Genomic DNA, 12,494 nt, shown 5'->3' with positions numbered 1-12,494 from the left:
TGTCTACTTGCAAGCATGTCACAGTTGAAAAATACTGTTATTTGCATATGAACAATATTTTAAATTCGTAATATTTTAAAACATAATCCCAAATTCTGAGCAGAATATTCACATCCGACCTGGTGTTGCATGTGGAAACCAAAAGGCAAATGTGTCTCTTCACTGTTTGAAATGACAGAACGCTGTAGAGTATGTAGTTTATACGAGAGCAACTGGCCTATAGGGATTTCACCAACCTAATGTCCTGCTGTACATAAGACACATTTTTTAATATCATACAAATGCAACTGTGATAGATACATATGAAAATCAGTACAGCACCATTCAGATTGTCATTCCATAACTGATATTGATGTTGACTTATGGGAAAAGTTGTAAAACTATTCGGATTCTGTGAAACACAACTAGGCTTCTACAGAAACATCATACGAAAAAAATGCAGCTGTGATTGTTATCATTGCTGCTGTTTATGCAAATATATCATGATGCATACACAACAGAGAAACCAAATAGATTTTAAGGTATTTCCAGCTGTTTCAGTTATGACAGACAAGGTTATGCAGATGTAACTGAATTGTTTTCATTTTAAGAAGTAAATTACACCTAAACCCTTTACTTCTGGCAGTCAATCCAATGGACCATACCAACTTTATTATGTTAGTGACTAACGTTCACTTGAATGTTTTGTCTTTTGGAGTTATGAGAAGAGACAGGTTTCAACAAGGCGAGGATTTCACCAGTTTCAGTTGATATTATCAATCCCTGAATAACACACAGTTAGTTGAGGTTGACACTTTCATTAAGTCATTCACTTTATGTTTGTTTAAAAGATTTGCAGTATTACAGCTCATAGTGCCTTCCACAGTATGCTTTATTTGAAATAGGCCATAAAATGAAACAGAAAAAAACACTGCTGATATCCAGTGGCTTGTTAAGACATCTTGTTAAAACAAATGTTGTACCCTTAATAACAAAAAACCCAAGCTATGCTTCCTTGTAAAAAAGTAAACTGTTTTTATCATAGCCGTAGCCATTTTTCTACAACCTATGAACACATATGAAGTACACACACCCAAAAATCCCATTTAACAGTGTTTTGTGTAAAATACATTCTTGCATTATCTTTTCATTAAAGGCAGTATAACAGTACATATTAAAAAGGAGGTCATGATTCAAAACTCTTACTAAGAAATAACTTAAAGTAACAGCAGAGGTTGAAATTCTTTTGACCCCATAAACACACACACAGTAAGAGCTCAAAATAGTCCCCCAGGATATGAGAGCGTGAACGCTGCATGTGATACATTAATTTTCTCCATTTCAACAACAAAAACGGTTTACAGTTACAGACACATTGCAGTCATGTTGAGTTATAATTTAAACTCTTCAAGACAAAACTGGCAAGAACTTGGCTTCAAAACTTGACACACTAACTTCTTCTGTATTTACCCGTTTAAAGATAAAGATCCACTCAGTCAGTTGCGTTATAAATTCTGTAGGTGATGAGTAACTTCATTGGCTTGTGTGCAATAAAGATGTAGAACAAATGTCACACATATTATCCTTGTATACTGGATTTAGACATCATAATAAAATATGTGTTATCTGAACTAATTGGCAAGAGTTGAGGCAAAAAGTAAACAATTTTAGATTAAAAAAGACAACATAATTCAATACAATTTCTCCACAACATGAAGTGCACCGAGATCCGACAAATAGTAAAATATCAAAAACAAATTCCCAAAGAATACCTAATTGGTCCTGAACACAACATCTCTGCTGATTAAATCAGCTGGCAAGTGTGATGGCAAAAAAAAACAATCATAAAGAGTGATACGTTTCACCAAAACATAACATTTCCAGTTAGCATATAAATTCAAGCATTTTGTATAAAAATGTAATCCAAAAAGGCAGTTGCGGTACAGTATGTTAGGATTAATAGAATACTGTTTGTAACATGTATTAAGTGACCTACTGTAACCTTCAGCCTAATGTAGAATATGTTCAGTAATGTGTTGACAGGGGTTACAATCTGTGCTGGTGATGACTGTGTAGTATCTTTCAATCAGAGACCCAGAAAAATTAGAAAGTTGTAATACTACAATAAAACATCTTGCAGATGTGCTGTTTGTGTGCAATGATGGTGCAGATGTTCTCGTTTTTTTAGGCCACCATCACTGTAAGAACTGAATTTCTGGCAAACAATGTGGTGAGCAGAGAGTTCGGCTTCTTCACTTGTCTCAACCTCCTCCTACAATGGAAACACAGTTCGCAGTGAGCCTCTCATGTCATTGTGTGTGCATTATTATATACTGTATATGTGTGTTTACTCACATTATAATCACTGCCCCCACACACAGTGACAGCACCAGTGTGGCGATGATGGCAACAGCGATGTATACATAGACAGGTACCGTGTCCCGTCCTGGCTCAGGTGCCACTTCATTCTTTTCTAAAACAAAGCAAACACACACATGAGATCAAGTTTTTTTTACAGTTTATTTACATTTAAAAAAGCATCCCTAACAATGAAGCTTACAGGAATGAACACAATGTCAAAAAAAACTGAATATTCATATTTGGACATTTTATAGATCCACAAGTAATTTGGACACATTTTTGTTGTGTTAGAGTTTCATTACAGCATTTTGTAGACCTGAGAACAAATTAAATGTATATTACATCACAATAAGACAATTGAAACAGTCACAAATATCATTAAAATGTTCAGCAAGACGAACATTAAAGTCACTCAGAGGAAAGTTTCTAACTTTTTTTGTTTATTTAGCAGTTCATTCCAGTGTTGCACGGTGCATAATACCAGAAACCAGTTTTCCCCAGTTCAGAAATAGTAAGTTAAACTTTTAAAGTGAACCTAAACTGTGGTTGTCCACTTTGAACTCCACAGTTTAGATAGCATAATCTTTAAATTACAATTAAAGTAACTCATGAAAAGGTGTGTGACGTCCGTCTCCGCCCTGTCTGCCAATGGGTGTGGCAGAGGGTCATCACCAAAATGGCAACACCTGGCAACACCTGGGCTCATCAGCAACACTGGCAACACCTGGGCCCTGTGTGCCAGGGCTTCTTTGAAGACCCTCTTGGAGCTCAGTTGCTGGCTCTCTCCTCTCTGAGACACCCATTTGTTTTTTTGGGAGACATTTTGACTTGTGTTGCTGCACTGTACAATATTGCACTTTTCCTCTCATGCACCCACCAACGCTGCTGAACATACTGAGAACAAATGCCACTGCCAAGTAGTAGTTGTATAGTTTTGTATGGCGAGGTAAGCTCTGTTCCTGTATAAGAATCTAGTTAAATTTTAAGTTTTTGAGTTTATGTAAGATTTGCTATCTAACCAAATACCTAAGTATTCATAATGCTGTACTATATTTCCACATAGCAGGGACATCAAAGCTCCATGCTCTTGTGAAATGCATATTATTTGGAGTTTAGAAAGTTTTAAATTGATAAAAGAGGTCCGGAGAACATCAATAGCAGATTGTAACTTGAGGAAAGGCCTGGTTTGCAGTAGAGGCGATGGAATACAAGATGGTATCGTCAGCATAAAAATAGACATTGCAATGTTCAGTAAGGAAAATAAATATTATTAATGTACAGAAAACAACAGGGGGCCTAATACTGACCCTTGTGTATCAACCACGTGGTGTGCAATGAAGGAGACTCACACCTGCACATCAAAATATTTATTCTGTGACAACATTGTGATGCTTCAAAGCAGAATGACAATGAGTTTTATTTAACAACCTGAAGCTACAGATATTTTAGGTAAATTTTTCTCAGTATTGGTAGAAATGGTAATTTAAACTGGCAAGAGAGGAAAGTAGTCAACTATTAGACATCAAAATAAAACACTCAATAAGTTATTTCATTATAAGGAGATTTTAACAAGAGTGGAGACAGGAATGTCTGAGGCCAATTTCAACACTTGTAAATTAGGTGAAAAGGCAGTCTGTGGCCTACAGCCATTTACCTTCTGAAGGCAAAAATGAACTCCTTGACCCCTATTGACCATGGATGTATTAAGGAAACTGGATACAGCATAGAAGGCGGGGCCCCGTTCATTCCTATGAAAGTTGCTCAGAGGCGCATGATGCCAAAATGGCTTGACTTCCGAATGGAAGAGTACCCAGATCTTCCGGCGATCTTCCGCATCCATTGGGCCCATGGAGCAGGCACAGTAGCGTCTGTTCAGTCACATGGCTCAGTAACCGAGGCCTATTGAAGGAGGCTGGGACAAGGGCGGACACGGGTCTTGGAGTATAGGGTACAACACATGTGCAGTGTAACTGAAGCTGCGGTCGTGCATTGCGATTGGCTCAATTTTGGCGAGTGCAGACCAGATTTTAGTGCGCATATGTAGTACCCCAAATATATGACACGTTGTTGACGGTGTGAACGGAGGAAGGGAAATAACTCTGGATTCACGTGACGGATGCGGAAGTTGTGGAGCCACTCTTTGTGCAATGTTGTTGCCTTCAAATACCCATACAGTTCAGCACACTCAGCAGAATACATCCTATTTTGCTTAGAGCCTCAGAAATCAACCAGCCCTCAGATTAGATACATTGGTAAAAAACTAGATCATACCTGTCAAGTCAGTACCTCCAAAAGTACAGTTATTAACCTCAAGTGATTAACAAAACAACATCATATTAGGCAATGGAGAAAAAAATCACTATGTGTGCACTGCAGTCCTTGTTGTGATCAACTCCCACTCTTTACCTGGAAGGTGTAGACACTAAGCAGACAAACAGAATGAGTCACTAGCGGTGTAACAAAGGTCATTTTCTTCTGTGCCATCAAAAGTTACAACATAGACTCAGATAATAATTGATTAGATTTACAAGAGCCCATCTACAAGATGTCCTTAAGATGATGCAGGACCCACCTTAAGGTGCTTGATGGTGCTTGTGCTTGTTGTCTTTAAGTGGTACAGATTAATTCAATTTCCCCAAATAAATGGACACAAAGTGCAATTGAGGTCCTTCGGGCCGCTGGATGTCTCTTGTTTGAAGCTCAAAAGATACATTCATGGTGCATTTATCACTTCAAAACATAATAATAACAATACATGTAACAAATTAGTTGGTGATTGATATGAGAAAGTGTATTGTAGTGATTGATTGAGCATTTGCAAAGCATTATCAAACTCTGGTGAACTAATTTCATACTAGTTTTCTTTGTAATGACTACAAGAAAATACAGCTTTTACTGCACTGTTGTATTAAAATGAAACATCATTACCTGGGCGGCATGTCGGTTGACTCCACTCGCTCCAAAAACCCTTGTCTGCACAATATTTGGACAACTTGGACCGAACCCTGAAGCAGTTTCTCTCATTGTCGTGGGTGGAGGGCAGCGTTAGGCTCGTCTGTTTGGTTGAAATCCGCTCCTGTAAATAACAAAAATAAATGGAGAAATGATTTAATTACAATAAAAGTTAGAGTAAGAGACTTAACATACATATCCCAGTGCCTAAACTGGCTTAAAGCTACATGAATCAACTTTTTTTTCTTTAGTCTTATTTAGATCGCTGGTTTGGTTTTATAACACATTTGGTTCAGTCCCACCACATCATCATCAACCCAGTTTTTAACAGCATTCGGCAGCCTTTTTCAGCTCTGATAGATCGATACACTACCTGCGCAGCACTAAACTGCACACACACACCCAAAGTTAGCAAATGGGGAAATAAAGACTGACATCTACTGTAGCAGCCAAAGACCCAGATCATTGTCTCAAGTCAGTGGAGTCCAAATCAGAGCTAAAAGGCCATTGAATACTGCCTGGTGACCACAAACACAACAACCATGTTCCTCCATGTCTATTTAAACTTTAAAACTTTAAAAAGTGCAGTGAAGAAGTAGTAGGTTCTTTGACGAAGGTGGTGTCAAGGCATTTTAATGCTGCACTTCTGTTATACATGTGTTGTGGTCTTTGCATGCCAAGTCATATCCAGAATATAATTCATTGCTTTTGAATGGTTGGGTCTGTCACACTGGAAGCGTGGGATGATATTCATGTGACTGGCAATTAAATATTCTGACTTGCCAACATATTCTAAATGTCAGCAATGTCTAGACTCTTCAAAAGTCTGTTGTTATCAGCACTGACAAGTTTGCGGTTGACACGCAATATGTCCAATAATTGCACTATACTTTGAAAAGTGAAATGAAAAACCACATAACTGCCAAGGAGGTTAGGCAAGGAAACTAATCTCCAGAAACTCTGGGAACATTCTTAGATATATGAAGAAATTAAATGAAAATGCAAAAGTATAAGATGCACATTTTTAAAGAAGATGCTCTTGCAGTTAAGGGATATCTTGACACTTCTCTGTATGCTTCTACCACTCTCACAGCAGCTGTTTTCTGCAGGTGCATGGCTCTGCAATGCTTTTATCACTCTGGAATCTATTTAAGCCCATTCAAAACAAACAAGGCATGTGGAAACTAGAATGGCCCTCATCCACGTGTATTTTTGTTTATGTTGAGATCAGCTGTACGCAGCGGAGCAGCATAAAACACTTCATTCAAACTGGACAGAAACAAAGTAAAACTCACCTAAACCATCATTGTTACTCTTTCCAACAATCACCAAGTGTGCTTTGGTCGAACTCAACTGTAATTTCACAGAGTTTAATGTGAAAAAACGCAGAATCTACAGGTGTCCCCCCCACTCCCTCCACCCCCCGCTCTCTCTCTGTCCCTCTCTCTGCAGGCAGAAGGAAAGAGGCAGGGTGACGCGTCATGAATGCGTCATCAGTTACACTGCGCATGTCTTAAAGCCTGTGGTGTTAATGCACAGGCTGAGTGGAGTGATTTAAAGAAATTCCTTAAACCGGATCGTAATCCGGATCGCCACCAAAATCTAATGGATTGTTCATTGACTTTTGGAGTAATCCTCCAAATGGACAAACCAACAAACCAACAAACCAATAAACCAACAAACCAACAAACCAACAAACCAATAAACCAACAAACCAACGCTGGTGAAAACATAACCTCCTTGCTAGGCCTTCGGCCTTGACGGAGGTAACTAAGCTATACGCCTTCTGCACTATAGGATTCCTGGGGAAAGCGCTCTAGTTAGTACAGTGAGTGCCTTAGAGTTTGTTTACAAAAACAAATGTTCATATTAGGTGAACCATACCGAAGTAATTTTTCCATCAGGTCCCTCTTGATTGTGTTCCACCTCCCAGTCTAGGCAGCTTACAGGAACCCTCCCAACAGGACCATCCCAGTTTAGCTGCAGCTGCGCGTCTGGACCTGTTTGCAGAAGCAGCTTCTCTATGGTCTCAGGCTTCACTGCATAAAACATCAAATAAAATAAGCTGATGATTTTAGTGAGATCACAGTGAAGTAATGAAGTAATGAATCAATATACTTTCACTGAGTTTACTGGTTGAGTGAACATGCATGTACCGTGGTTTTGGATTTGCAGGGAGATGAATGATGCTTTCAGGGGCCCTTCAGGAGAGGAGCCATTCACACAGAAGTTGATATCTGTGAATTCAGGGAGAGATTTCCCCGTGAAGTTGCAGCCGCTCCTGGTTCCGCTTGAAATAACATATTTTGGGCATTCCTCTGCCTGTTCCAGCTCCTTATGCCTGGGAGAGAGACAGATCCGATAACACAGTTGACATGGGTGCTATCTATTCATCCAGACAGCTTTATTGTAAGTTAATGAGGTTTGAAGATGTTTGCCGTATCATCTTCTCAATTCTTCAAGGGTCAATGGCCTTTGTTTTGTGGTATTTAAACTTGACAAGAAATATTCAACAAAACTCTTAAAGAAATCCTGAAAAAAAATTTTTAGGATCATCAACAATTCTCAGCATAGCCCAGACAATATTTGGATCTTCTGAGGATCACATGACATACCAGAAAAATAGAGTTTGCTGTGAGTAGACCGGCATCTTTTGGCTTCTTCCCCATTTGCACTCCATGTACTTCCTGTTATGGTATACACAGACAAAATCCTGGACTGCAGTACCCACAATACCTAGGGGTAGAAAGGTGAGTAAAACAACTTGATGTCAATTCATACATTTTCCTCATTTAGACGTTTTTACCACCATCTATGAAACCTCGAGGACTGACCTGTGCTGGGAGGTTTCTGTACCACCTCAGTGTAGCTCGTGCTCTTGATCATAGTGCCGTCGGTGCAGGGTCCACTCAGCAAGGTGTACACTCTCACTTGCACGTCTTTCATCAGATCAAACTGGGCACTGTGTGTCCTCTTAATCATCCTGATGAGCTGCCAATAATATTCAGATTATAGTTTATATTTATGTTTACTGTGCTCTAACTTTCAACAAAAAGTTTGCTTCACAATCTCAAATTTCCCTGAGAGATGTTGTTCTGGGAAACCCGAGGTTGTGTATTCAAAGCTGATTATTGTTGTCAGTCCTGCCTGAAACTAAATGGATACCTCAGGCGTTCACTCGAAAATATCCTGTCCTGAATCATTCAAGTATTGTGAGACACATTTAATATCCTGGAGACAATAAATGCACATGGGCTGTGCAAGAAATATACAAATTTTCAGTAAGTCAAGCTCAAGGTTTGATAGCTGCTGTATTTCATACTTTAATGCCCTGAACAGTCTTGGAATTGAATAAATTGGGTATCACTGTAAAGCTGAGACTCTTGTGGATCCAATGAGCCCAATTGTATTCATGTGTGATGATTTTAATGCCCATAGTAGCCATTTTATTGTAGTGAGACTATTTTTTTAAACTTGCCCTCACTGTATTAAATGACCCGTGGTGACCTCCAGGATAATCACAGCCTCATGAAACTTTACAGCCGCAAACTAGAGACCTAGAGCATTCAGGGGATGGATGGCTTTCCTAGGTAGATTGACAATAAGGGGGTTCCTGAGCAGTTTCCAGAACAGAAGTGCTCGCCATCCAATTAATTCATGTTTATTTCTGATTTATGACTAGAACAACTTAACACACAGTGCTGAGCTGCATCTCAGATTAATCTTCTGGTTTCCAGCTTTCAGATGATGTACACCGCTTCTATGTGACATCTACTGCTGACCTGCTATCTCCCCCTAAAGACCTCCTGTACCTCCCTAAAAAAGACAAAAACAAGACTATTGTGGGTCTCAGAGGGATCATCTACATTAAAATTGGTCTGTATGAGATTGTGAAAGAGCTCCATTTATGCATCATAATGCGTCATAATCATCACCACAATCATAACCACGGTCATTGTCACCATGGGCACAGATATGATCATTGTCTTAGCAATAACAATTAGTCATAGGCCTATCTGTCATTGTCATTGTAACCTGACTCAGACACCAGCATCCATTGAAAGTTATCGGCTTTCTGTTGCTCAATCAACGCCCTGCAGGTAGAAATAAAACCAACCTGGGGATTTTATGGTTTACCCAACCTTGGTTAAGCGTATCATGGTGCAATGACAGAAGTTTTGTTAGGATAAGGCATTTGGCTTTTTAAAAACAACCGGTGGCGTCACAAACTTTCTCATTTTACAGCTAAACCGTGTACTACAAGATGATTCTGAAAACATTTGAGGCGAGAAATAGACATTAACGTAACACAATATTGATTCATATTTGATCAGCGCTGCCTAGTTTGACCATTTGGTCGGAGTTCGCGAGTGATTGACAGCCGGCTCTCAACGGCAGCTGGACAGCAGATCTCAGGTCAGCTCTTACTGCTTGTTTTCCTCTGGTATGTGAAATTTTGCAGATGCTGTTAGGAGCACCGAAGGACACCGGAGGACACAGAGGCAAATGATTTTTTTCAGGTTACCTGTTTCATGTACTACTGTCACGATATAGCGACCGTGTTATAAAAATAACTTTTTTTATCATATTTGCTCCGATCTCGCCTACTTCAGCTTTAACATGATGTATGCTTGTAGCTCACCACATTACCTGAGGATACAGAGCAAAATCAAGCTGTTTCCACTCTGGAATTAATGTACTGGGTAAAGTACTATGCTGATATTTGAATAATTCCAAACAGACCAACGAATAAATCTGGTACAGTTTCTGCAGAAAGATCCATAATAAAAGGGATGCAGCAGATCATCTAGAGTGAAGATTTCGGATACGATCCGTTCTTTCAAGATATGAAAACTCACATACAGTATGTCGTTGTTTCACTTATCATGGTTGCATGAAGTTGAGCAGCTTCCACAGTGACATCAAAAAACAGCTGTTAAATCTGTATTTGTATGTCTGGATCTCATTCCATGTAGATGATGAATTGCCTTCATGAATTGCCTCATTAGCTGATCATGTTAATGCTATAATATATCTTTTTGGCAGGAGGTAAGGCAAGTTAGGTGCCTCCATGTAAGATTTGAATAAAATGTTCAACACTTACATTCCAGCTGTCCCTGTATGTGTCGAAGTACTCCAACTGATACAGTTCTGAGCAATCTGTCATATTAATCAAGCTGGCTGGGGGGCTCCATGTGATCTGGAGACGTCCAAGAAGACCAGGGTCTGATATCACAAGGTCCTCAGGAGGATCCACTGCAAGTGAAAACATATCACTGTAAACAATTGCTGTTAATTTACAGCAGGATTTCAACAGTATTAACCTGTTATTGCTAAAAACAGTGCTTTACTGTTAATACACAAGAAAACCTGTTAAATTAGGCTCATAGACCGTTTTTTAACTGAACTATAATGCATTCTTAAAAAACAGCACTTTACTGCTTATCAACTGTCTAAAGTATCATCAGTAACTGATCTGCACATGTGAGGCTTGTACATTGTACATGATTGGAAAATCAGTGAATTAACTCTGTTCTTCACTCACATGTTGTTATGGTTTGCATTCTGTGCTTGTAGCCAGCTATAGACAGACATTTTGGGAAAAGTGTCAACAAGTCTATTATAGCCTTTTTCCTAACAAGTGCCTTTAATTGTATTTAGTGTGACTATTCCTATCTCTGTAACCTAAAAAAAATAATGTTTATTAAAATGTATGTAAAAAATAGAACCTAGAAAGTGCATTAAAACAAATCAGTAAGATAATGTAAAAGAAAGGTTAAAAACAGCTATATAATGTATCTTTAAACAGGAAATGAACTGTAAAATACTGTGAAATTAATTAAAAAAAAACAGTTCAAACTGTATTTTTCATTAACAGTACAAAGCTGTAAATTTCAGCGACAGTATAATAATGTTAATTTTACAGTAACATAAAGGCAACCCTGCTGCCAGTTCTTTACTGTTATTTTACTGGGAAATTCTTAACAGTGCACCGTGTCTTGGAAACGATTGCGCAAAAGACGCACCCATAACTCCCTGTCTCTTCAGAATTGTGCGTACATTTTATTTTGTGTTACATTGAGGATTTGTCTTTTTAAAAAAAAAAATTATATAGGATATACACATGAAGAATGGCATGCGACTGGTAAGTGAATAATTGATGTAAACAAATGTGGACCAACCTGTAAGTCCATCGCAGCGCATGCTCTCCCTCCAGGTTATTAAGAGCAGCATTAGTATGAGCCAGGATTTACTCGCCATCAGATGTGTACACGTTTATAACCAAGACTGAAAACAACAAAGAAGTGGCAAAATACAATCAAATTGTAGGCTATATGATATCACTGAGTGAGCTCACTTTAAATTCTACTATCTCATTTATTTAACACTTAATAACCTAGTAATTGTTTTTTAAAAAGCATGAAAAGAAAAGAAAAACATCACAAGAAAGACTTTAAAGATAAAGATTATCAGAATGGCTTTCGATAGGCTGCAAAACCTATATAATATTACATAAAATATATAATATTACATGATATTACATAAAATATTGCTTAAATAGAGCTGTCAGACTTAAGAGATGAATGTACTTACATGAATGTTAGAGAGCGTTTCCCTCTGAGGCAGGTTCAGGCAGAGTTTAGGAGACTGACACACACACACTGCGTGGGTGGACTGTCAGACTGTAGCTGCTGCTCATATTTGCATACATATCATTTCATGTTAGCTCTTCCTGTTGCTCCCTGTTCCTGTTGTGGATGAATATAGATTCCATCGCAATTCTCCTTGGCCACAGTAATACTTCTCTGTAGTCGGTGACATATAGCCTATTGTGCAGTAGGGGAGACTGGGGACGGTTGCAACATTTTTACTTGGATTTAAATAGTTGATTCCCATCAGTCCATAGAGGCAGAGGAGGTTGCACCTCCTCTATTTTTTGAGAGGCAAGAGGGAGATAAAAATATCAAAAAGAGTAATGGTTGAAATAAACCATTACAAAATTTCATTATCATTTATAGAATATTTTTCTCTCCTCTTTGGAAAAAATCTATTATTTAATACATTCTTATTAAAATGATTCAACAGCGACACCTGCAGGACCAAGGGGAAAGGGCAGCCTGTGTGTGAAGTGGTTGTGCGCATCGTGGGGGGTAAAGCATGGATGTATTAAAAGAACTGAATACAGCGTTGGAGGCGGGGTC

General features: G+C 38.6%; 1 protein-coding gene across 4 annotated transcripts; it reads right to left on the bottom strand.

The window, feature by feature from the left end:
* Positions 1-853: 853 nt before the first annotated feature.
* Positions 854-12,048, bottom strand: il13ra2 (interleukin 13 receptor, alpha 2). Of its 4 annotated transcripts, none has more exons than XM_074611300.1 (10): positions 11,887-12,048; positions 11,475-11,580; positions 10,397-10,554; positions 8,127-8,283; positions 7,908-8,028; positions 7,449-7,633; positions 7,177-7,331; positions 5,269-5,416; positions 2,335-2,452; positions 854-2,251 (listed from the first exon to the last, which is right to left on the bottom strand). In XM_074611300.1, exons 2-10 carry the CDS (start codon positions 11,551-11,553, stop codon positions 2,164-2,166), a joined length of 1,209 nt encoding a protein of 402 aa, XP_074467401.1. In that variant the 5' UTR covers positions 11,554-11,580; positions 11,887-12,048; the 3' UTR covers positions 854-2,163. The 4 variants fall into 4 exon arrangements, with proteins under 4 accessions (XP_074467401.1, XP_074467402.1, XP_074467405.1 ...); XM_074611301.1 differs by having other exon boundaries at positions 10,397-10,548; XM_074611304.1 differs by lacking the exons at positions 854-2,251; positions 2,335-2,452 and adding an exon at positions 4,522-5,070.
* Between the last annotated feature and the right edge of the window lie 446 nt (positions 12,049-12,494).

This window comes from Sebastes fasciatus, chromosome 16, assembly GCF_043250625.1.
Source record: "Sebastes fasciatus isolate fSebFas1 chromosome 16, fSebFas1.pri, whole genome shotgun sequence".
Lineage (NCBI taxonomy): Eukaryota > Metazoa > Chordata > Actinopteri > Perciformes > Sebastidae > Sebastes > Sebastes fasciatus.
The sequence above is the reverse complement of the archived record's forward strand: the minus strand, read 5'-3'. Positions and strand labels throughout refer to the sequence as shown.